At 36.6% G+C, this 25,305-nt stretch overlaps 1 protein-coding gene across 1 annotated transcript; it reads left to right on the top strand.

Moving 5' to 3' along the window:
* The first annotated feature begins 5,820 nt into the window (after positions 1 to 5,820).
* LOC150033859 (multiple organellar RNA editing factor 3, mitochondrial-like) lies at positions 5,821 to 7,191 on the top strand. Its single transcript, XM_090318294.1, has 3 exons — positions 5,821 to 6,237; positions 6,613 to 6,710; positions 6,832 to 7,191. The coding sequence occupies exons 1-3, from the start codon at positions 6,017 to 6,019 to the stop codon at positions 6,909 to 6,911; spliced, it is 399 nt and encodes a 132-aa protein (XP_090174420.1). The 5' UTR covers positions 5,821 to 6,016; the 3' UTR covers positions 6,912 to 7,191.
* The last annotated feature ends 18,114 nt before the right edge of the window (positions 7,192 to 25,305 follow it).

The raw sequence follows: 25,305 nt of genomic DNA, 5'->3' as shown, positions 1-25,305 counted from the left end.
TCCGAGGTGGACAATTCGTCCATTTGTATGAGTTGAGATGCGCATGGTGGTGTGTTTGAGCCTTGTTTAGGAGTGATTTAGGTGAGTTCGACCTTAGCACATTGTCCTCGACCGAGTTGGTCTAATGGGTTTTTAGCTAGCGGCATGACTCCATTAGTACAAAATTGGCCTTTTAAGTTGGTTGAAAACCAACATTATAAGCGTACAATGATTGACAGATAGAATGTTGTCATGGTTTTCCATCAATCAAATAATATTTATGATCATGAACTAGCCACCTATATTTATACTATAGGTAGCATAAGTGGCAAATCTGGGTCAAACTATAGGGAAGCACGAAGATTAGTTAATTAGCCCTATAATTAGCCCTAGAAACCTAACAAATGTTCTTAATTATCAAAACATAATTTTAGCTTCTTACCTATGCCTAATCCTAGAAACCTAACAAATGTTCCTAATTACTCAGTTAGCCAAATATGAATAGATAAATTCATACTAAACACATTTAACTAACCGCGTTATACTTAACTATTTAATGGGCCCCAAACAAAGGTTTTATTTATTTGTATATTTATTAATTTTATAAATTGTTTTGGAGATGTCTTTATTGTTTTAATAACTTTTACCTCAATGGTCAAAATATTTGGGATTTTAAATGTGCATATATGAAGTAATGACCCTTGTTAGAGATTTTTAAAGGTCGGGTCGCTACCGTTGGTATCAGAGCCTAAGTTTTTAGATTTTATAGATTAGCTTATATTATAAGTTCAGATATGTCTTATGATTCTTTGTCATCACCTGGTATGTCCTCTAGTAGCAGAATTAATTACACTTCTATCATTAGAGAGCAAACCACTATAGAAATACTGGATTAACAATTGATAAGTTATTTGATGATGAGGAAAACTAGCACATAAACGTTTATATCTCTTCCAATATTCATATAATGTTTCTTCAACATTCTGTTTAATGCTATAAATATCATTTCTAATTGAATTGGCTCTAGAAGTTGGAAATTTTTTTCAAGAAATTTATTTTTCAAATCATTCGAGGTAGTTATAGACCTGGGGGCTAAGTAGAACAACCCATCCTTAGCACCATTCTGTAATGAAAAAGGAAAGACTCTAAGGTTTAGTGGTTCTTCTATAACCTCATGGGGTCGCATACTTACGCATAACATGTGGAAATCTTTTATATACTTGTGCAAGTTCTCTCCTGGAACTCCACTGAAGATGGGCAACAAATTCATCAAACTAGGCTTGAGCTCGAGCGACACAGTGGTTGGAGGAAAAACAATGCATAGGGGTTGTTGATCCATGTCTGGTTTAGCTAACTTTCTAAGAGTGTTTTCCTTAGCCTCTTCACCCATGATAATTTCTTTCATTTCTTCTATTGGATCGTCAGCAACTTGATGATCTTCTTCCGGTGTCTTTCTTCTCCATTCCCTTTGGATTCACCTCTCCTCTCAAGTAATTTGCGCAAAAAGAAAAAAAAAAAAAGCTCAACACTCCAACACACCAATTTGTTCGCAGTCAGGTTTTATAGATTCTTCGTCGCCTACGATCTTCTGACTAAAAAAATGAAATATGTTCACCAAGTCTAAAACTTATACTAAAAGAGTAGTACAAGCAGTAAGTATGGGGTCGAATCCACAAGGAAACAATGAAATAGCTAGGACACTAAAAGAATTCCATGCAACAGGGGGTTTGGTTTGGTTTGTAATGAATTGAATTAAAAGTAAACATTCAATGAATTAAAGTTCCAATGAAATCAAAGCGTGCAATTGAGTTGAAATGAATGGATAAAAGGCTCTTGGAAATAGTTCGTTATGTTCAATTTCAATCATTAGATGTTAAGAAACAATGTCAATCCCATGAACTCCACAACTTATTAGTGAAAACTAATAGCTCAATTAGCCAATTGTGAGATTAATTAAATTGATCTTAAATTAATTTTTAAATTTTCCTTCTCAGCAAAATCCAAGCAAAAACTAATTCGCATTAAGACTAGGGTTCATGCGTTGTGACATCCTACAAGTTGGAAAATCCTAGACTCATAACATGATTCATTGAGTGAGATTAAATTAGGGCAAACAAGTGTGAGTTTAGAAAAAGTCTTAGCTGACACAAGAATTCCTAATTCATGCAACCTAATCTACAATTATGAAAAGCCGCCATATAGAAATTACATAAAAGAATCCAATAAAAATGAGTTGTCAGATCAGTTCTATCAAATTCTATTAAAAATAAACTTAAATCAAACTCAAGCGTTCATAGGATTCAACACAATTAATTAAACATCCTCAAGAAATTGAACAAAACTACTAAACCTAATAAGAAAGTATTACCTAGCCTTGCATCTTTTTCAAATCAACAATAATAATTGAGAAATTGAAAGTAATAATGAAAGGAATTGAAGGATGAAAAAAAAAATAGTGAAAATCACTCCTAAAAAAATCGTCCTCAATATGACTCCAATTCGTTCTTCCTTTTGTTGGAATGTAAAAGATGTTTTTATAACCAGGTTGCAACGTCGCGTTACAACGCTCAGTTGTGCGCACGCGGAGCAAGAATTTCCATCAAAGTTCGTAGTATTGTAACGTTGTTGGGTAGCGTTGCAAGGCTACTCTGTTCAGCCGCTACTGCCTTCTAGCGTTGAGGCAACATTGAGGTCCTTCATGCCATGAGTGTTGCGACGCTCTGAACATGGGCAATATGTGAATTCCAACATTGAGGCAGTATCAAGGGAGGGTTGCAACGCTGCCCTTAAGGGCAGTTTGGTAATTTTGTTGTCTTCCTTCAACATGATGCATCCAACTCCCATTTTTGCTTCTTTTTTGCTGGATTTTCATCCAAATGACATATTTTCTCCTCGAGATCGATTTACCTACAAATTAGACAATTTAAACATAAGAATTATTCAATATGGCGGAATTAAGGACATAATATTAGCTCTTTGTGAGAGTAAACACCTTTGAGCTTCCTACACATCCGTAAAGTTGTGCGTAGCTCCCGACTCTAACATCACGGTTGCCTCTTTCCCATTGATTATGGCGTTCGCATAGAGGAGACCCTTGCCTTTGTTCTTCTCGGTAGGTTGGGCATCAAAGATGGTCGTTATTTGTTGCAGCGAGCCTATATATGCTTTGGACTCTTCAACTTTCTCCTCTTCATCTCGTTGTTGTGCCACAAGAGAACTTAGAGCCTTTTTGCTTGGACAGTCCCTCTTCCAGTGTGGTCCGTCACAAATAAACCATGTCTTAGGATGTGTGGTCTTGAGAGATTTTCACATGTGGTAAAACCTCTCTCGTTTTTTCCATTCGAGGTTCTTGAGTTCTCTTTGGCAAGATCTTTCTTTTGATCGGGTTCCCTTGTTCTTGATTCCAAGGGGTGGACTTCTTCCCTTTTTGGGTGGAGTAATCCGTGAGTAACTCAACAATAACAATGACATCGTCCAATGTCATGACATTACGCCTATCGAGCTCTATCTTCGCCCAATCCTTAAGTCCATCCTTAAAGTAGAAAAGGGCATCCTTGTTCAATAGATCATCCATCTTTAGAATGAGTGTTGTGAACTCCTTGATGTACTCGGGGATGGTCTCAATTTGTCTCAACTGTTTGAGTTTCCCTTAAGTCTCCATCTCGGTATTATGCGGGACAAAGTGCTTTTGGAGCTCGACCTTAAATTGCTCCCAAGTGTTGATGCGACAAAGATCACGTTCCCACTTAGCGTGTTTTCTTTGCCACCATAGTTGGACCGCATCTCTTAAGTATGTTGGGGCATGGTTTATGCGAGCATCTTCATTGAATACTCCTAAGCCTTCAAAATATCGTTCTAGGCCAAATAGGAATTTTTCTACCATCGTTGTATTCCTTATGCCATCATACATATCTGGCTTTGGAACTTTAATGGCTAAGGAAGAGTACGCAGTAGAGGGAGCACTAGTTGGAATTTTAATGGCTGAGGTAGAGTACGCAGTAGAGGGAGCACTAGTAGAGGTGGGAGTGCTAGTGCTACAATGAGCACGACATTCTGCTCAAACGTCATTGATTTCTTTACGAAGCCTGTGGATCTCCTCTTCCTTGAACTTACGTAGATTAGCTATTTCAGTGAAAGTGAACTTACCTCCGATCTGAATTCTTGTTCAAGGGTCTCAATCATTTCCTTGGCTACTAGGGTTATCCCGATGTTTACTTGGAGCAGCTCAGCACAACCAACCAACCATGAGCTTCACAATCTTCTAGCTCATGCTCAACGTTGGCAAGGCAAGTGTCAATATGATCCCTCGTTGTTGGGCCTTTAGACTTTGAGCGCTTGGATGTGGTGCATTGCTCACTCCTTCCTTGGGTGATTGGCCCTTCCACTGCTGCTCGGTTGGGGAGTGATGTCCTTCCTCAGATGCCATATGTTTGGCAAGAGTGCAAGGATACCTGGGATACTTAGGTACAACGATCGTTGATCTGATACCACCTGTCACGCGGTTAGAGTTGGAGCTAACTGAACGTGCAACACTTGGGCTGTCTCACTATCAAAGAATCATCGAGTAAGCCGTATAAGGAGCTTTGGCCTATCAAAGGCACTAGAGAGCTCGTTGGGAGGTTTGAGAACGAGTAGGCAACTGAGAGTAGGAGTTTGAGTGAATGAGAGCTTTATTGCTTATGTCCAAGGGTTGCGCTTTACAAATGATCCCCACTGGGCTATTTATAAGCAAGCCCCACTGACCTAGGGGCCTTAGAACTGACCTAGGAGGGTCGGTTATGACTCTCCTAGAGACTTCTTAATGTCTCTTAGGCTATGCTAGGCCCTTTTAGACACTACTACTAAGTACATACATGAACTTTTTAGATACTTCTAGGCTATTCTAGACCCTTAGAGAGCATTCTAAAGTATGTACATGTGGGTTGATGTAGACTTTTTACATACTCTAGCACAATCTAGGGCCTTCTTAAAACATCTAGGCTGTTCTGGCACTGTTTCGGGCCTTCTAGAGGCTTCTAGAGGCATGTGGGGCTGTCTAGCCTTTTCTAGAACACTGTGGCGTTGTCTGGAACCTTCCAGACATGTCTGGGGCATGCATGAGAGGTGCTGGTACTGAGGCGTCCGTCTGGTCGTGTGCCTGTTTCTGAGCATGTAGGCGTCTTGGGAATCCATGATGGGCTTGCGCTTGGGACAGGGACACATGAATTGGCTTTGTGTGGTGACTTGGGGATGTCCTCCGATGGGTCATGACTCCTTATTGTCTGTGGTAAAGGAGTTTTGGGTCGTGTATCGATGCAATTTGAAGGACCATTTTCGTGGGATGTGACACTTTGCTCACCTTGACTAATCTTACGAGACAACCCACCTGACACTACAATATCTGGGTGTCAAGAAAGCTCGCAGGATATTAAATTCTAAGTAGGTGACCACCATGTATAGAAATCATCCCATCTTAGCCCTTTATCAAACTCACTGTACTTTATTTATAACTATATACTTTTTATTTTATATATCAATTGACTGGTATATGAAATATAAAGTATATCAGATATACTATTGACACACCAATGAAACTAAAATTGGAATAATAAAAAAAAACATAAATGGTACTTAAATTTGTTGCCATACTTGCAAATTTAGCTAGATTTAGAAATATACTAATGCATTTTTTCTATTATTGGAACAATTAAAAGTGGAAATAACTAACAATAACGGTTTGTTTTATAAATATGCTAAAAAAACACACCTTCAAAATTTTGAAATACTCTTCTGTACAAGTCATTTTCAAACTTTCTATTTTTAGAAAAACCAACCCTAAATTATGCAAACAAACAACTCATGAAATTACTTAAAATTACTTGAGAAAACAAGAATCCGGAAAATTCTGTGTCCTAAAAAAAACCAACTAGTGGAAAACCTTTCTATATAATTCATCTCCATCTTTCTTAGGGAAAAAAGAAAACAACAAAAGTAATACTTCTTAATTTTTGTCCAAAATTGTGACTCTCTCTATTCCTTTATCATTGAAGTTAAAAGAATGGCAAATACAAAGATGAATTTCTCTTCATTTACATTGTGTCTTCTTTTATTGTTCACAATTTGTCTGAATTTGCTTGTTACCTCGGCGATGTTATCCGAAAAACCCACCTCCAAAACTGCTGTACTATCGTCATTGCGTATCGTTTACACCATCGAGAAACCTAGCAATGAGAAACCCGAGACCTTTTACATCCGAATCCTAACTTCTGTTCTCGGCAGGTATGTTTTTCTTGAGAAATTATTCAAAGAGATCGCCACAATATGTCATGGACTAAAAATTATCCAATGAAATCACCACAATCACGTTTGTAGTTTGCATTGTTGGATGTAGATTCTAAAATTTACATGATGCTTCTAATAATCAAGAGGAACAAATTTTGTATGCTTTTACAATTTATCTCATACATCAAAATAGTGCAAGACGCTCTTTGCAAATTAGTTTTCGCCGTTTACCGTGGTTAATTGTTAGGAGAATCCAAATTGAAACGATCTAGTCATTGAATAATTGTTGGTTTTCTAAATACTCCTTTGTGTGAAATGATCATGTGGTAATTTAGGGTGATTTTTTTGTGTCATTTTGTTGTTTTGTTGCAGTGAAGAAGCTGCTAAGAAAGCTCTTGTGTATAGTTTCACGAGTTCTACGACTGGCTTTGCTGCTAACCTGACTCCTGATCAAGTCGAGAAGATTTTGGGTAACTATCACTTTTAACATTATGATTTTTAAATTTATTCTTCTTCTTTTTATTATTATTATTAACAACTTAGAATATGATTAGATATTCCCTCACTTTTTATATTTCGGGACTTTGGCAGCACAACCAGGAGTTCTACATGTTGTACAAAGCGTTAATTATGATCTACAGACAAGAGGAAAAAAGAATAATGATGTATAGGAGAAATTCAAATTCGACCTCTAAATATTGGCTAAATATGTAGGTTAAATTTCAAATTTGATAATTATGATTTGGAGAAAGTTAAATTTAGTCATGTGATTTATAATTTGAATTTAGTTTACGTGGTTTGGAAAAACTCTAACAAATAATCCTTATGGTGGGATCTATTTAGAAGGGTTTTATCAATCTAGAAAGATTAAATTCAACGCGACTAAATTCTTTCTCCAAATTAAAGAGACTAAATTTGCCATTCAACCTAAAATGTATTTGGTGTTGAACCATCGGCTCATATATGTTAATTTTCAATTACAATTGATGTCAGAATTTGCAATTACAGTTGATCAACTTGTTCAGCAACTTAGTGGTTTTGTTCATGATTTAAAACAAAAACAAAGTTACTTAATTCATAGCCCAATCGACTGATCTGGAAAAGTTGGTCAGACTACCTATAAGGATAACTAATTTTTTACGGTGAATTGATTCTTAAATTAACTAAATAATGATTATGAGACATTCCATTAGGGTGTTTAAATAACCCGACAACCTAAACAAACCAGACTACTAATCCAAAATGTAAAGATTGGGTTGGGTTAGTTTTATTCTTTGAGTTGGGTTGAATTTTTCTATTTTTATTGGGTTGGGTTGTGGGTTGGCTAAAAACAAATTTGGGTTGACCCAACCCAACCCGAATTATATATATATATTCCTCGTTTAAAGTTTAATTTTGTTGTATCGATTAATTTTTGAATTTTTAATATTTTTCTTTTAAAATTGTTATGATATTTGTCTTTGTTTAAAGTTTACAATAAATATCATAGATATTTGATATTTAGCATCTTAATTTTATGAGATATTAGTTATTAGTCATGTGTTGTATATAAATTTACATATTTTTCATTAAAAATAAAAGAATAAGTTATAACCCAACAACCCAACCCAATCCATGTACACTCTTACATTCCATACTCAATAGCTAACCGCTAGGGATTGATTGGGATGATTAATTGAAGTAGCCGAGTTCAATTTTATCGCCTTCCTATTACTATGTTAGGTGCAATATGATATGAACATGGAAAAAGCTTAAGATTCTGCCATAATAATATCTCGGCTTATTGCTCTTCAAATTAAGCCTGGATTTAATGACAATTACGAATCTTCAACATATGCATAGTTAAGATGAACTTACAAGCTAATCAAGGCTAACCCATAACATTACATTCAAAATCTCAAAATAACCATAAGTGTTTGCCCAACCAACTTCTAAATTTACGTTTCGTGACTAGCCAGACATAAAATCTTGATCCTCGATGCCAAAATATTTAATTACAATGCAAAACCATGCAAATGCCTATGAACTCTCCACAACTGATCTATAATGAAAGAGAGAATAAACCATTTAAGCTCATAAAATATCTTAAACTAACACTTCGATTTTTTTCTAATTTGCTCCAAAAAGTTCCATTTTGATCCCCATTTGCTCCAAACGCTTCGAATTACTCCTTATGCTCGATTATAAATAAACCATTTAAGCTCATAAAATATTTTAAACTAACAAGTAGCCACGTGTGATGGACGCTCACAAATAAGTAATTAACAAAAGAATATTTGAGAGAATAATTTCATTTTTATTGGAAGCGTATGATGGACACTCACAAATAAGTAACTAACAAACGAATATTTGAGAGAAAACAATTTCACTTTTATTTGGAAGACTCTTCAAACTTGGCTCCTTGTGTATTCTTCTCTATACACTTGGATGCTTTACAATACAAAACAATCCTATTTATAGGATTTTCACGAGTCCATAACTCTCATACTTAAATTCATAAAACTCTTACATTAATTGACTCTCATTGTTTAGTCTTGCCAACTATCATACATTCAATCAGCTATAACTAATCTAATTAAAACATATTTAATTTACAGCATTCTCCCTTAAACATGTTTTCTAAAGACTCCAAGCAAAGTTATGAACTTGTTAAATACATTAACTTTGAGTGGTTTTGAGAAAATATTTACAATTTGATTTTCAATCTTCACATATTCAACTTGAACCTCCTTTCTTTAAATGCAATCTCTGATAAAGTGAAATCTTGTATCAATTAAACATTTTTTTGGAGAGTTTAAAATATTTAAATATTGATTTCAATATTAATTATATGAATAAGGATTCATGTTCGAACTAGGTGTTTAATTTAATATTTGATATTATATTATTATTTAATTAGTTAAATTTGTTTAATTAATTATTTAAAATAAATCAATTTCAAATTAAGAAATTCAATTTTTGAAATAAAATTTAGTTTAATTTAATTTAATTGGATTTTGAAATTGGAAAATAGATGGTTAGTGGATTTATCCCACTTCTTCAATTTGAAGTAGATTAATCCATAACTCAATACCTAGCCACTTTAATATTGCTCTTTGAGGTGTCAATCAACAATATTGAGAAAGTGCTTGCATGTTAGAGCTAAATATATACTTCAATTTTCAGAATCTACGAATATTTTGCATGCTATTTTTCTTGAAATTCTGCAAAATTTAACTAAGCTCTAAAATCCTCTCCAATCCACCTAAATTCCCTTTGAATTCTGAGTTCCACCACTCATTCCAAGGCTGAGAATGGTAGAGAAGATTTTCTTGGTGGTCTACTGAAGATTTGAAGGTCAAATTTGTGGAAATTAGCAAGGATTTGGAGGGAATCTACAAAGGTATAAAAATTATTTTTTAACATGCTTTATACTCAAATGAAGTGTAATTAGAGTGCTTAATAATTCTATAAGCTTCCGCATTTTGTATGTTTACTTCATCACATTTTCCACCAAAGCAACAAGAACCAATCAACAATGAAACCAATGAATAAAATCCAGGAAGACACATTTCCCGATCATGCCAAATTTTCAAACCATTCATATATATATATAATAACATATATGTACATACAATCCAAAGACATGCGAGAGTAGAAACCACCCATAGTCTTTTGTTGTGGCTTTTCTTACAATCTTCTCCGAACGATTCTTGGTCCTATTTCCTTGAATTCAACTTATTTCAAGGAAATCCTAAATTAGTCTAATAAATTAACTTTTGTCTTAAATATATCCTCAAATTTGAATAACTTCACTTACCCGCCTTACTTACTCAAAAATAGGTTCAACTTTTGGAAATACAACTTTTAAGGTTAATTGTGTGGGCTGGTGGGCACACGCAGTAGTCACCGTGCAGGATGGCTGCAAGGCTATGCGTAGGTAAGTGGCAATCCTATCACATATGTGGGCATTCCATAGGCATGGTGACTGGGATGTGGGCGAGCGCATGCGAGGGGCTGGACAAGCATAACACATGCGTGTTGGAGTTGATGCCCTAAATCTTGTAGGATCCTATAGTTTGTAAACCTTGTATGAACAAACGTTTCTGTGATTAATAATATTTGATATTTTATTCACTCTGTCTATGAAAATATGATATTTTAGTTGCATTAACCACAAGCCAATAAACTGACATCCAAGGTTATCATTGTAACTTAAACATGTATGTGGAGACATATAGGTGGATCATGTTTAAGTGATAACCTAAATGGTCTGTAGTATATAGATAAGGCTGGGTACCTTATCCTGGTGATACTACGAGTATGGCCCACTTGTAGGTGTTACAAATGTTGTAAAGTGCTACAAATGATCTGATCCTGATCATTCATGTATTAGACATGTGGGCGGGGATATTCCATACAAAGAAGTTTATATAAGACCGGACCATGAAATGTTTAGTCTCATTATATAACGCCGTTCATAATAGAAACCTTCATTTCACTTGGATGACCATAGGTAACATGACTTTAATCCTAAGAAAGTTGTGAACTCCTGCCTATGCGAGTGATCCTTTGATTTGTTTGGGTGAGGGTGGTCAGATCGCCGACTCAACAAGCCTACCATTTTGGGGATTCATCTGATTGGGGAGCTGAGAACTTAGTTACACAAGATGGAATTCACTCCTTCCCTGAAGCAGGGGTATGTAGATAAATTTCTCCCTTAAGGGCTGATTCCGGGTCTTGAACAATGTGGCGCCACACTCTCTCTTACCCAGAGAGGGGTTTAGTCATAGTGGGACTATAATCTATTGTTCATTAGAGGGATCAGTGGTACTTAAGGAGTTAGATGTAACTATAAGGGAAAAATGGTAATTTGGCTCAACTGTACTTATGAGTAATTTGTGAAAGGTCATTGTACCGTTGATTGGTTATATCCAATGGACACAGAAATATATCTGTAGTATGAAGAGTGTAGATGTCAATCTTTAGTGGAGTGCCCGACAGTTAACGAATGATGGATAATGTGATTAAAGAGTTTATTCAGTTATTCACGTACTGTTGGAGCTTCAAGCTACAAGTCCATAAGGTCCCCTTAATAGCTCAAAGAATTTAATTGAAAACCAGTTTTTGGGTTAATTTGAAATGTTCAAATTAATAAGAGGGAATTTAATTATATATGATATAATTGACATAATGTATATGATACACTATAGTTTAATTGGAGGAATAAAACTATGAATAAGATTCATAGTTGTTAAATTTAATATAAATATGATTTTATATTAAATTCCATAAAATAGAGAAAAAGAACTGTAGTTTATATTGTATATGATGCAATATTAAAACTATAGGTTATAAATATAATATGATAAGTTGGTTATCATATTTATTTATAATTATTAATTATTTGATAATTAATTCCCTTTTTCTCTCTAACCACCATAGTGGGAAGTTAAATCGGTTCTTATGGCAAAAGAGAATAAATGAAATATAATTTTATTATTCCAAAAAAGAGAGTTACACGACTTGTGAAGTCTACTACACGATTTGATAAGAGACTATACGGTCATCTTAGAGAGTCTATGCGATAGACTTGATCGCCTACATGATTGAAGAAAAACATATGCGATAGAGGTTCTTCCTTTAGTTGTCTTCCTCCTTCAACTCACAAACTCCCACCTAACCAAAATAGCCAGAGCCTACCACTCCTGGGTTCTCACATTGAGAATACCAAGGTAACTAAATGGTAGTGTCCTTCCCTTTGGTTCGTGTTTTAGTTGTTTGATCGAGGAGAGTTCGTGCTGTTCGAAGTGTTTGTGTAAGTTCGAGGGATTAACGCAAAGAAGAGTTCTTAAAAGGTATAATCTCTTGAACCTTATTTCTTATTCAAAAGCATGTTGTAATTTATGTTATTATGCATAATCTGTTCTTGTTGACTGTAAATGTTTGTTTCAATCGAAATGGGATTTGGACGATCCGCTTTTACTCATAGGTTCTCTGTAAAATGAGTTCCTTCAACATGGTCATGCGTTGGAATGCTCACGTAGTCAGCCATGCGATGTGTGCTCTATCATGTCCATGGCTCCAAGGATTTCAAACTTGCGATGAGGCACGTGCACACGCATGCACCATTCGCCAAGTGATGGTGTATGCGATTGACGCTTGCCTTATGCGACCAGCTGACCCCTCTGCCTTCTAACATGAATTCCTCAATCCTCACTTCTCCAAATCAAATGGCAGCCTAAGATCACTTAGTACACTCACCTTTTAACACTTTCACACTGGTTTCATTTGATTTGCACGAGTGATTTGTAAGAACCAAGGTCTCTCAGATGCCCTATTTATAGCAGTCTTAAAACTATCAGTGCTTAACACCATTTCAACCTTGCATGTCCAGCTGTCTTCAGCATGCGTGTGCCAACACATCTTCCTTGACACCTCCTCCTTGCATGTTGGCTTAAGTGTCTTGATCTTGTATAGGCCAACACATAGCCTACTTTTCATGTTTCATTTCCACCCTTTGCATGTCTTACCATGCACCAACCTCATCCTTGGTTCAACTAAGATTTCACATGGTTGAACCACCTGCCCCAATTTGCTGTCAACCCAACCTTGCTCCCCAAGCTTACTTAACTCAACACATTCCACCCCTTCATTGGCCACATACCTCAATCAACGCTTGGTCTCATTGGATGCATCCACCTCTTGGCCAACGCATTGCTTCAGCGCCTAACACCTAGCCTCAAGGTCGACGCATAGCCCTACTTCACGCATACCTTGCTTAGGAAATGCGCACGAACACAAGCACAAGCCAACTCGCATAAGGCCATCTTGCTCCTTTTCGTGCACGTCAACTTGCCCTTCTAACCTCAATATGAGGCTTCACCAATGCATAGTTTGTGCTTCAACACAAGAACATTCACCCTCGGCAACACTTAGCCATGGCCTTCTCCTTTCTTCAATGTCCAACTTGCGCTCACTAACCTCAAGATACTTAGGCCACCACAAACCTTAACAAGACCTTCAATGCATGGCTTCCATACTTGGCCAAATGTGCCCTCCTTAACCAAGTTTATCTACACCTTTATTTTCCTCTTCAACACTTAAAGTATTTTCCTCCTCCTTTAATCATCCCCACACTTCCTATTTATAATACTAATTGGTACCTAATCTTACTTAATCTTATTACCCATGTTTGGCTTGACTTGCCTTTAGTAGGGCTTGAGGGTTTATAGAAGAAACTACGTTTATTTCATCTGCATCGATCTTGCTTGGTCGACCTTTCATGAAAACAGCCAAAACCAAGATCAATGTGGATGAAGGTACTTTATTTGTTGAGTATGACAGTGAGGTGGTTAAATTTATATTTTTTATGCTATGAGATCTCCCACTATTGGGCATGTGCATTCTTTGTGCCAGATTGACGTGTTTGATTATCTTGAGCAGGAAGTAGTTTGAGATGTATATGACGATGACGAGGATGATTCGGGCAATTTGTTCTCACTCGAGGAGCTTCCCACTTTATCCATGACAAGATCAGTAAGTATGCCTTCTTGTTCTAATAATGATTCATCTGAAAAAGGTGTTGTTGGGCTTTATGTCCTAAAACTCGCAGTTTATAAAATGATAAACATTTTCTATAATCAATAATTATTGATTTTATAAATTGTATGTAAGTCTAAATACAATAAACTAAGTCCCATGACTATTACATGAGTACTTGAACTTTATGTGGAGACATAAGAGTGGACCAGGTTTGAGTAAATAGTCAAAATGATCTATAGTACATGAAGAAGATTGGGTACCTTATTCTGGTAACACTATTGGATGCAGCCTACTTTGTAGTTGTTACAAAGAGTTGTAAAGTGCTACATACGATGTGATCCTAATTCGTACATGTTATGACATGAGAAGTGGGGGCGTCCTATGTAATGAGTTTGCATAAGATCAGACCAAGAAATAAGTCACTCTTACTTTATAATATTGTTTACTATATAAGACTGACTATTTCACCTAGATGACCTAGGTAACTCGATCTTAATCCTAAGCTAACTATGTACTCCTGTTTATTTGGGATTATCCTTAGATTTGCATAGGTGAGGGTTAGCTCAACAACGTCGACTCAATAAGCCTCCCATTTCAAGGGTAAGACGTAATAGATAGCTGGGGATATAGGGTGCAAGATGAAGTTTACACCTACCTGATTTAGGGATAGGAGAAAAGTTGTTCTCTCAAGTACTGAATCCAGGTCTTGAACAAGGGGCCCCACCCTCTCACTAGGCTGGGAGAGTTTGGTTTTGTGATTGAATTACAAACCAGTTGTTCATTAGAGGATCAGTAGGAACTTGAGGAATAAGACATAATCTCGGGGGTAAAATAGATATTTGACCTAGCCGTTATTACGAACAACCAGTGATGGGTCGACTTGCTGATTATGGTTAAATCATGTGGACATAATATATCTACAGTGAAGGGAGTGCAGCTATGGGCTTTAATGGAGTGACCCATTAGTTAACAAATGGGGATTAATCTAGTCTAATGAGTTTAGCCAATTAATCTCGGATCGTTGGAGCCCATGATCTGTAGGTCTGCAAGGTGCCCCTACTAGCTTGTAATAGACTAGCTCTAGAATAGCGTGATAATTTAATTTGAAACGTTCAAATTAGAATTAAGGGAATTAGTAATTATATGAGATATAATTACGTGTTTAATTTGAGAATTAAATGGAATAGGACAATTTATATTTAAATATGATTTAAAGATAGATGTGTGTAAAAATTAATTTAATATTTTATATTAAATTAATTAAGTTTTATTTAAAATTAATTTATGAAATTAATTTTATAAAATTAAATGTTCAGTTTTAAAATCAAGTTTTGATTTTGTGATAAAATTGGAAAATTAGAAAAACAATATACAAATGGAAAAATAAGGTTTTCCATTATCCATCTTCTTCATGCTCACACATTTTCCATTTCCTCTTCTTGATTAACTCCAAGCATGAGGTGCAACTCATGCAACTCTCTTCCTTGCATGATGATCTGCAATATATTGAAGAGATTGGAGTGAATTTGAGGCATGCAATCAAGAGAGAATTTTAGAGAAAATTCGTGCTGAAGAAAGTGTTCTTCAACAAGATTGGTGCTATGAGCAATTCTCCATAATCTCTTGATTCAAGCTTGTTTTGAGTCCCACAACTCAATCTAGAGCACCAAGAGAATAGTGGGAAAGATCTTGAGGTGGTCTGCAACAAGATTCGGAGAAGATTATAGCTGAAAATTGTGCTTTGAAGAGGTTCTACAAAGGTATGTCATGAAACTCACTTGTTTTCTGCAAGAGCATGCTATATATTTTGCCAAAATTAATGAATTAGAGTGCTTAAATGATCCTTGTTACTTCAGCTGTTGCTGATACATTCCTACAGGTGCTTCCTTCTTTTATGCAGGCACCTAAAGTGGAGTTGAAGAAGCTTCCTGACCATCTAAAGTATGCCTATCTAGGAGAAGCTGAAACATTTCCCGTGGTTATTTCCAAGACCTAACTGATGAGCAAGAGAAGCAGTTGGTAGAAGTCTTACAAAAATACAAGCTGGCCATTGGGTGGACGTTGGCTGACATAAAAAGTATTGACCCTACCGTGTGTATGTATTGGATTTCTCTTGAAGAAGGAGCTAAGCCTCGTCAGCAACCCCAACGACATTTGAACCCCATTCTAAAGGAGGTTTTCATGAAATGGGTCTTTAAACTCTTTGATGCAGGTATTATCTACCCTATTGCCAATAATGAATGGGTCAATCCTATACACGTAGAGCCTAAGAAAACAGTTGTTACTGTGGTTACAATTGAGGAGGGTAGTTTAATTCCTGTTAGAATTCAAAATGGGTGGAGAATATGTATTGATTTTAGAAGGTTAAATGTTGTCACTAGGAAAGATCACTTCCCCATCCCATTCATAGATTAGATGCTTGAGAGGCTAGCTAGAGAGCCTTTCTTCTGTTTTTTTTTATGGTTTTTTTGGGTTTCTATTAGATCTCGATTAATCATGAAGATGAACAAAAAATGACCTTTACATGTCCTCATGGCACCTTTGCTTTCAGAATGATGTCGTTTGGACTGTGTAACGCTCTAGGTACTTTCCAGCGTTGCATGATGAGTATCTTCTTTGAATTTATTGAGAATTGTATGGAGGTGTTTATGGATGACTTCACTGTTTATGGAGACTCATTTTATGACTGTTTGTCAAACTTGTCTAGGGTGCTAGGGCAATGTATTGAGTCTAACCTTGTGCTTAATTTCAAAAAATGTCATTTTATGGCCTTGCATGGGATTGTACTTGGACATATTATTTTTGAGCATGGTATAGAGGTTGATCCTACTAAAGTTAATGTCATTGCTAAGCTCTCTTATGCCACAAACGTGAGGGAGGTTCGATCTTTTCTTGGGCATGCAGGTTTCTACCATAAGTTTTTCAAATATTTCAGCAAAATTGCTTAGCCGATGACCTTTCTTCTTTTGAGTTTAATGATGAATGCAATGCAAGCTTTGACGTGCAAAAGAACGCCTTGTCGTGCGCTTCAGTTAGGCTTCTCATTGGGATCTTCCCTTCGAGATCATGTACGACGCGAGTGTCCATGCTGTTGGAGCGGTTTTAGGCCAAAAAGTTGATAAAAAACATAAAGTGATATACTACACTTCAAAGACCCTGAACCCGACCCAATGCAGCTACACAATGACGGAAAAGGAGTTTTAGCTGTTGCCATTGCTCTTGAAAAATTTCTCTCTTATATTGTTGGATTTGAAGTAGTTATTTTTCTGATCATGCAGCTTTGTGCTATTTGATGTCTAAGATGGAGTCCAAGCCCAGATTGTTGAGGTGGGTTCTTCTCCTCTAGGAGTTTAACCTAAAACTTCAAGACAAAAAGGGATGTGAAAATGCTGTTGCCAATCACTTGAGCAGACTTGTAGCAGAAGGTGATTACCTCGGTTCTGATGGAGACTTCCCGGATCATATGCTAATGTAGGCAGATGGAATTTCCATAACTCCCTGCTATGTTGACATCATTAATTATTTGACCACTGGTGAGTTCCTGTGTGGAATGTCTAAGCATAGACATGATAAAATCAAAAGTGAATCAAAATATTATGTTTGAGAAGAACCTTATTTATGGAAATTCTGTTCATATCAGGTTGTTAGGAGGTGTATCCTTAAGGACGAGTTCTTTTCTTTTTTAGAACTATGTCATAAGCATGCATGTAGTGGACACTTTAGTCCCAAACAAACTGCTAAAACTGTTTTGGATTCTGGTTTATATTGGGATACTTTTTTTAGGGATGCATGTTTTCTCTGTAAGACTTGTGAACGTAGTAAAAAATCAGAAGGTTTGTCTTGTAGGAATGAAATGCCACAATTCCCTATTCTTTTCTGTGAGATATTTGATGTATGGGGATAGATTTTATGGGACCATTCTATTCATCTTGTGGGTTTAAGTACATTTTATTGGCAGTGGATTATGTTTCCAAATGGGTGGAAGCAAAGGCCACTATTACTGATAATACTAAGGTTGTTGCAGGGTTCTTGAAGTCCAACACCTTATGTAGATATGGCTTCCCCAAGGCAATTATCAGCGATCAAGAAATTATAGCATGCTATACAAAAAAATAAGGACAAGAATCTACACACTTTTGTAGACTCATCTTCAAGCTCTTTGATCACGAACGCTCGACCAATATGACCGTTACACTACATGATCACCACGCACTCGAACTAAGTGATCGCCAAGGTCACAAACACCCCGAACACCACGAACAACCTCCATAGAACCTTGACAACGTCGAGTTGAGTATGAAACCACCAAGAAGGTTACCTTGGTATTCTTGATGTGAGAATCCAGAGGGTGGGCTCTGTGTGGACTTGGTTTGAGGTAGAAAAAAGGAGAAACTACAATCGTGTAAACGATTGAGCAAGTGGGAGATGGAAAGAACCTATCGTATAGGTTGATGCCCAATCGTTTAGGAAAAGCTAAGCGATCGTCTAGCAAAAGCTATGCGATCGTTTAGCTCATCGCTTAGTTGAGTGTCTATCGCCTACTAACACTCCAAGATCGTTTAGGTCATCCAAGCTATCACTAAGTAAATCTAATTTACTTGACAACTTTCTGTGAGTAATTTTCGAGATTGGAAATCTTAAATCTTTGCTTATTTGCAAATCTTTTTCTCTTACCAAAATTAGGAAAACATTTTTCCTTTTATCTCACGGTTACCATGAAATCACTAATAACCTCCCAATCAATTAGTTATTAGAGAAAAAGAGATAATTATCTAATAATTAATATTATTATAAATATAAATGATAACCAACTTATTATACTATATTTATAACCTAAAGTTTTAATATTTCATCTCATGAAACATACAAACTATAACTCTTTTTGTATTCCATGGCTCTTAATGTAAATCTCATTTACATTAATCCTCCACTTGATGTATCTCATACACCATACCGATCATATCATATATAATCGAATTACCTCTTTTCAATTTGAACATTTCAAATCAACACTAAGAATTGATCCTTAACTTTAATCCATTGAGCTACCAAGGGGACCTTATGAACCTGTAGCTCGAAGCTCCACTACGTGAATAACTGACTAAACTCTTTAGTCAAGGGTCCACCATCCGTTAACTGCCAGGCACTCCACTAAAGACTGACAACTGAACTCTCCTTACCACAGATATATTATGTATCCATCTTAACCAATCAACAGTGCGACAACTCTTCACAGATCGCTCGTAGGTACAACTCGGCCAATAACCGTTATGCCCTTGTAGTTACATCTAATTCCTTAGTACCACTGAATCCTCCAATGAACATAAGTTATAGTCCTACTATGATTGAGTTCTCTCTTCCAAAGAGAAGCTGTGGCCACTATGTTTAAGCCCTAGAATCAGCCCTTAAGAGAGCAATCTCTCTATTTATCCCTACTTTGGGAAAGGAGTGAATTTCATCTTGTGTAATGAGTTCCCAGCTCCCAGATTAGACAAGTCCCCAAAAAGGTAGGCATGTTGAGTTGGAAATTTGGCCACTCTCACCCATACTAATCAAAGAATCGCCTAAAGGCAAGAGTTCCCAAAACACTCAGGATTGAGATCGTGTCACCTATGGTCGTTTAGGTGAGATGTAAGTCTCTAGTATCAACGACGTTATATACGTAGTCTAGTCATCTTGTGGTCCAGTCTTATACAAATTCTTTGTATAGGACACCCCCGCTCGCATGTCTCCATATGAATGGTCAGGATTTACCATCTGTAGTAGTTTACAACACTTGCAAACCTCTACAAAGCAGGCCGTATCCATAGTGTCACCAGGATTAGGTATCCCACCTTAATCCTTATACTACAGACCTGTTTAGGTTATCACTTATGGCATGATCCACTTGTATATCACATATACATGTTTAAGTTTACATAAGATAACCATGGAGCTTTGTTTATTGGATATGAGTAAATGCCAGAATGAAATAATAGTTATTTTATTCATAAAACAATGTGTATAATTACAAACAACGAGACTCCCGGAGAATTAGGACACCAATCCCAATAGTGATCACATCAAAAGAGTTCTAGATAGGGCAAAATGTGCTTTTATACAATTTTCGTTAGAAATTTATGCCTGAAAACTCCGATCTAAGTGGCTTGGGCCATTTTGCATTTCTCACGTTTACCCTTATGGTGCAGTAGACATTATTAATCTTGAGATAGGGAAAATTTTAAAATGAATGGGCATAGGCTAAAGGTCTTTCACGATGGTGAGTCTTTAAACTGCTTTGACATCGCCTATTGGTTAGACTCGCTAGTTTACATCTGACAATGAGCCACCACGGTCATGTATCCATCCCTAAAAATTTGTGCTTCCTGGATGTAGCCAGGCTTTAAATTTACTTGCTTTCCTAGATTAGATTTCATTTCAGTAATTTTTCCTTCATCATCGAGCCTAATATTTTCTATCATTCTCGAATTGTTAGGACTGTTGGTGGAGAAGAGTCGATTCAAGTGTTCCAAATCCATCATTCACTTCGTTATTCAGGGAAGTTTTCTGATCCCTCGTGCTTTATTTTCAATCACAGTGAGCAAAATGTGAGCTTTAAAAGTTAGAGGAGGGGTGTTTAGATTTTGGGGCAGATTTTTCTTTCTGTGATAATGCTATTTGGGGTCCTTGAGCGATGTGCTCAGACTATGTTTAATGATGTTTGCTTGTTTGTTGTTTGCCTTGTTGTTTTGTTCCTTGCTATGACCAGCTTATGACGCACTCGTATGAATTGTGTTTGCATGAGAATAGGTCAGAAGAAAGGATTCATGATTTTCTAGGCACTTTTAAAAATTTTGCTTGATTTTTCTTCATGCATCTTCAAGCCCTTTCATATCTATCTTGACTTTTGCTTTTTTAGAATTAAATTATGAGGCCATAGGTTTTTTTTGTCACTTCGTAAGGCCTCAGTGATGGACGTTAGTTTTTCTAAGATTCAATTTAGTAATGCATGTTTTGAGATGTAGTCAATTGACATCACCATTCATCCTACAAAAAAAAAAAAAAAAAAAAAGAAAGAAAGAAAAAAAAGAAAAAAAAAAGGAATAAGTAGGGGTTTACTCCTTTTCTTCAAGGGTATGATTAACCTAGGGTGGCTATGACACCCGTAGTTTCCCTTTGAGCTAAAGTATCCAGAGGAATGAGTAAGCTTAGGCACTTTTGTACGGACGTCAGTGTGAAGTTGGATGTCTTTCGCGTAACTCGTGTGGGCAAGCCAAAACAAAGCCGCCTTCCTTGATAAAGTTTCCCTTCCATTTGAAAGAAAAAAATGATGATGAGCAAAAAGTAAGAAAGAAAGAAGGAGGAGAAAAGAAAATATGTAATAAGGGTGATGAGTAAATTGATTTTGACCACTCGATTGAATGACATTGCCACTTTGAGCTTAGGAAACTTAATTCCAGATATTTCAAGCCAAACTAGGGGAAAACAAATTGAGGATTCATAAGGCTATTTCGAGTTTGCTCGTGTTCAAAATAGATAACTTTGCTTATGCATGCACGACAAAATTTGAAATGAATTTCCAAATTTGTCTTGAATTGGTTGAATGCTTTTTGATTTCCTAATCGATTATATGTATGATTCTAGTTTACTGTTGAGGCTTGAGTAGGGAACATTGTAGCTTGGCAAACTGATCATTTATTTGTGATTCCTTGTTCTACCTTACTCAAGGATGATCAAGAGCTAAGCTGGGGGTGTTTGATAGCACTAAAAATGTGCTATCTCCCTCTACTTAATTCAGGATTGTTAAACTATTTAATGTGTTTAATTGATATCCTTATAGGTCTCGAGTGTACAAGGGGTTGAATGAAGTGTTTAGGGCAAAAAGACGATAAGATGGCCAAGATAGGAGCTAAATTGCATAAAAAAAAAGAGGCCAAGAGAATTGCAAATCTGCCCAGCTAGAGCATTGCGCAACGCTAAGAGATAGAAGCTGCCTATTTCGTGAAGAAACAAGGTAGTGTTGCAACGCTATATGTAGCATTGCGACACTACGAACTTGAGATGGAGGCGCACTGGATGACTTACGTAGTGTTGTGATGCCCATGCACAGCGTTGCAACACTGCGATGCCTGATATAAATTGATTTTTCTATCTGAAGCTTAGGTCATAACGCCGTTTTTCCATTTTTGGGCTTGTTTTCCTTCCCCCTTCCACAAAATACTGTAATTTCTTGCCATTTTTAGCATCATAGAGCTTGATTATTGGTTTTAAAGCATGATTTATTGCTAAGAGGTAAGTACTTAGATTGGGTGTCGTAGTTTATCTCCATTCCTTCTTCATTCTTGAGATTTGGGTTGTAATTCTGCTGAAACTGTTCTGAATTTTATGAGACTTTATCTTGAATTTAATCAACAATTTATCTTGCATGGGAAAATCTGACAAATTGGATATGTTAGTGTGATTGATTGCTTTGATTGACCTTAATTTTTAATCGATAGGTAGTAATCACCTACAAGCAAGGGTTAAGTAAGTTTGTGAAGTCAAATTGGAATTCCATTTGATAAACATTATTTTCTAATCTAGATAAATCTTGCTTGAACAGTTGATTAGATGATGGAAATCAATTGTTGGCTTAACATTTCCCTTAATCTTAATGCTTGTTGTTTTATTGATGTGCAGGATTCTCGCTGTTCTTTAATTTAACTTGATTTTACGGACTACCGATTAAGATTCTAAACGATTAGGCTAAGTTTTAATTCGAAAATCTCACATTAATTGTATGAGTAAGTCCATGATAGAATTGATAGGGAATAGAATAAACTAGAATGAACTAAGCTAAGTGTTTTGTTCGATTGATTATTTTCACACAAAATTCACTCAATTCACTCCGTGCATTTCAATTCTCATGAAATTTACATTAACCATCTTCACAACCACCCCCTCCCCCACCGTTTACATTCTATAAATTTGAAGTTAAGAAATCTAAATTGGCTCTCTATGGATTGACTTCGTGCTTTCTTTACTATGATTAGTAAAGTAAGGCACGAAAACTAATTTGGGGTGCAATACGACCTAGCGCACAACACCAGATTTGCAATAAAAAATGAAATTAGATTATAGTCAATCGATGAAGCATATATTAAAATTGATTTTAAATTTATCCATGCATGAATGAGTTGAAAGCCTTAACTAGTTATGCCCACAAAACCCGAAATGGTTTTATAAGGCTCTCAACTCAGTTTTCCCCTACTCTGGCTCGAAGGTTCAAGAACTAAGCTTCCTAGACTCAACAATGCAATGACACACTTATGGGAACCAAACTTTTATTATATTTTTTTTGTTTTTCTCATTTTCTTACTTTACACAATAGAGGAACCCTTATCTAGAAATGTTACCTTTATTTTGGCTTGTCCACACGAGTTACTTGAAAGACATCTAACTACGAGCAATGTCTTCTACTAAGGTGTCGAAGCTTACTCATTCCTCAAGATACTTTAGCATAGAAGAAAACTACGGGTGTCATAGCAGTCGCAGGTTAATCATAACCCCAAGAAAGAGGAGTAATCCACTTTAAAAATAACATACAAAGTTGCTTTTACTTTACAACATGCTTTGCCTTTTACAAACGTCCTTTTTATTTACTATACACTTGGCTTTTACAATACAAAACAAGAGTTTGGCAAAAAACTTAGACATGCATTACTAGGTTGATCTTTCAGTAACTTAACACCTATCACCTAGGCCTTTCGGGGTGAAAACAAATGTACAAGCCACATAATACAATTCTAAGCATCCAAGACCTAATTTCGTTAGACAAAGGGCTTAAGCATCCATAAGAGATAAGAATTTTTTAAAATGGGCTAAAATTCATGATCATGCTCTTTAGACATAGTTTCATGCAAACCTTATTACAAGGAGGGTGCATCATCAACTACTCATCATAACAAACCAAACAAGAGACCAAGTAAGAAAATTCAAGCATACAAACATCGTCCGAGCACAACGCTCAAGGTCTCCAAGCTATCACAAGATACCCCACCCCCAACTTAAAATGATAAATTGTCCCCAATGTATCTCTAATCTAAGCCTAATAAAATAAAGGAGTCAAGGGAATAAAAAACCTCCCCTGCTGATGTTTTCGCACAGGAGATGGTGGTATGAGGGTTGCGCTTAAATTGATCTTCTTTTTCTTTTAGGGCAAAGGAAAAGAACCTAAGAAGAAGCTAAGCTAGGAAAATAGTATTTTTTTTTCACCTGGCTCCCTCCAGGAAGGGAAAATTTTTAACGTTCGTTGCTCGACTTCCCCTGTGTACAAAGAAATTCTTGTATTTCTCTGGTCACTTCTTAGATGAGTCAATATAGCTCGGTAAAATTATAAGACTCTTCATCTTCTGAAGAAAACTAGACAGGTTGGGTGTTTTTAGTAAAAAGGAAAAAGAAAAAAAATCAAGACTCAAATGACTCTAAAGAGTCTAAAGAAAGAAAAGACTCAACAGACTCGTGAGGATTAGAAGAACAAAACTCGAATATATACAAAATACTAGGAACTAGAACAGGGCGAGGTCTTTCGACCTCTAACTCCATCACCTAGATGTCGTTAAGTTTAGGCTTAGGATCCTCCTTAGCTTCACAAAGTGGGAAGTTGGCAGTGACGTCCATATCATCACTGGAGTAGTAGCACTCCACAAGGAACTCTGCCTCCGAGGTGCAGACGATGGGCTACTCTGGGATAATCTTCAATCTCTGCACGATCTCTATCGACTGGGCAATATGGTCAGTCATGCCTTGCAGCTGAGCTTGAACATCCTACTGAAACTGAAGAGTGCTGTTAGCAAGTTCATAAATTAAGAACTCCAAAGTCATACCTAGGCATGCATCTCCAGGGAGTGGTTCATCCTCCTCTACCACGTCGACATGGACTACCTCATACTTCTGGGCCTCTGGGAAATCCAAGAAATGGTCTGGCAATGGATTGTTTAGCCTCCCAACCGACGTTGCAAGCGGAGCAACAAGGTCACTTAGACTTTGCAAGACAATTCTAGCCTCTACCTTGGAGCAAGGACTCTCTTGCTAGAAGCGCTCAAACTCTTGCTGCCTATGGAGGTTTTCCAACGGAAGCTTAAAGGTGCAGTAAAAAAGCTCTAAAACCAAAGCCTCTAAAGACTTACCAAACCCTGAAGACTGAGCATGAGTTGGCTGGTGTGGGAAATCTCGACCGTCCAAGCTCTACTGCCATCTTTAGTATCCATGGTTAAAAGACTCCTCCGACTAATAATGGTGAGGTTTGTAGTCCAAATGACCATAATACCCCTCCTCGGAATGACCATGTGGTACTAGACACCATTGTAACATCAGGCCTCCTGCTTTTGCTTGCTACGAACTCCACTCCGTCGTGTGGCCAACCAACGTAATCAACTCGACAATGTAGAGGTCAAGGCCACTTACCTATTCGTCAAGACCTGTAACTCGGCTTTCAGATGTCTAAGATTGATTTGGAAATCTTTTCGTGCTCAACTGATACAAGAAAGAAAACAAATCAAAGCAAAAGAAACATTAACTAAG

This window comes from Benincasa hispida, chromosome 9, assembly GCF_027475165.1.
Source record: "Benincasa hispida cultivar pf3 chromosome 9, pf3_genome.v1.1, whole genome shotgun sequence".
Lineage (NCBI taxonomy): Eukaryota > Viridiplantae > Streptophyta > Magnoliopsida > Cucurbitales > Cucurbitaceae > Benincasa > Benincasa hispida.
Note: the sequence above shows the minus strand (reverse complement) of the source record. Positions and strands in the feature narration are given on the sequence as shown.

What these genes read in the sequence shown, in the direction of transcription:
- LOC150033859 (XM_090318294.1), top strand. Translation starts at nt 6,017, where the DNA reads ATGGCAAATACAAAGATGAATTTCTCTTCATTTACATTGTGTCTTCTT. An exon ending in CTAACTTCTGTTCTCGGCAG is followed by an intron (nt 6,238 to 6,612) that starts GTATGTTTTTCT and finishes GTTTTGTTGCAG; the next exon opens with TGAAGAAGCTGCTAAGAAAG. An exon ending in TCAAGTCGAGAAGATTTTGG is followed by an intron (nt 6,711 to 6,831) that starts GTAACTATCACT and finishes GGACTTTGGCAG; the next exon opens with CACAACCAGGAGTTCTACAT.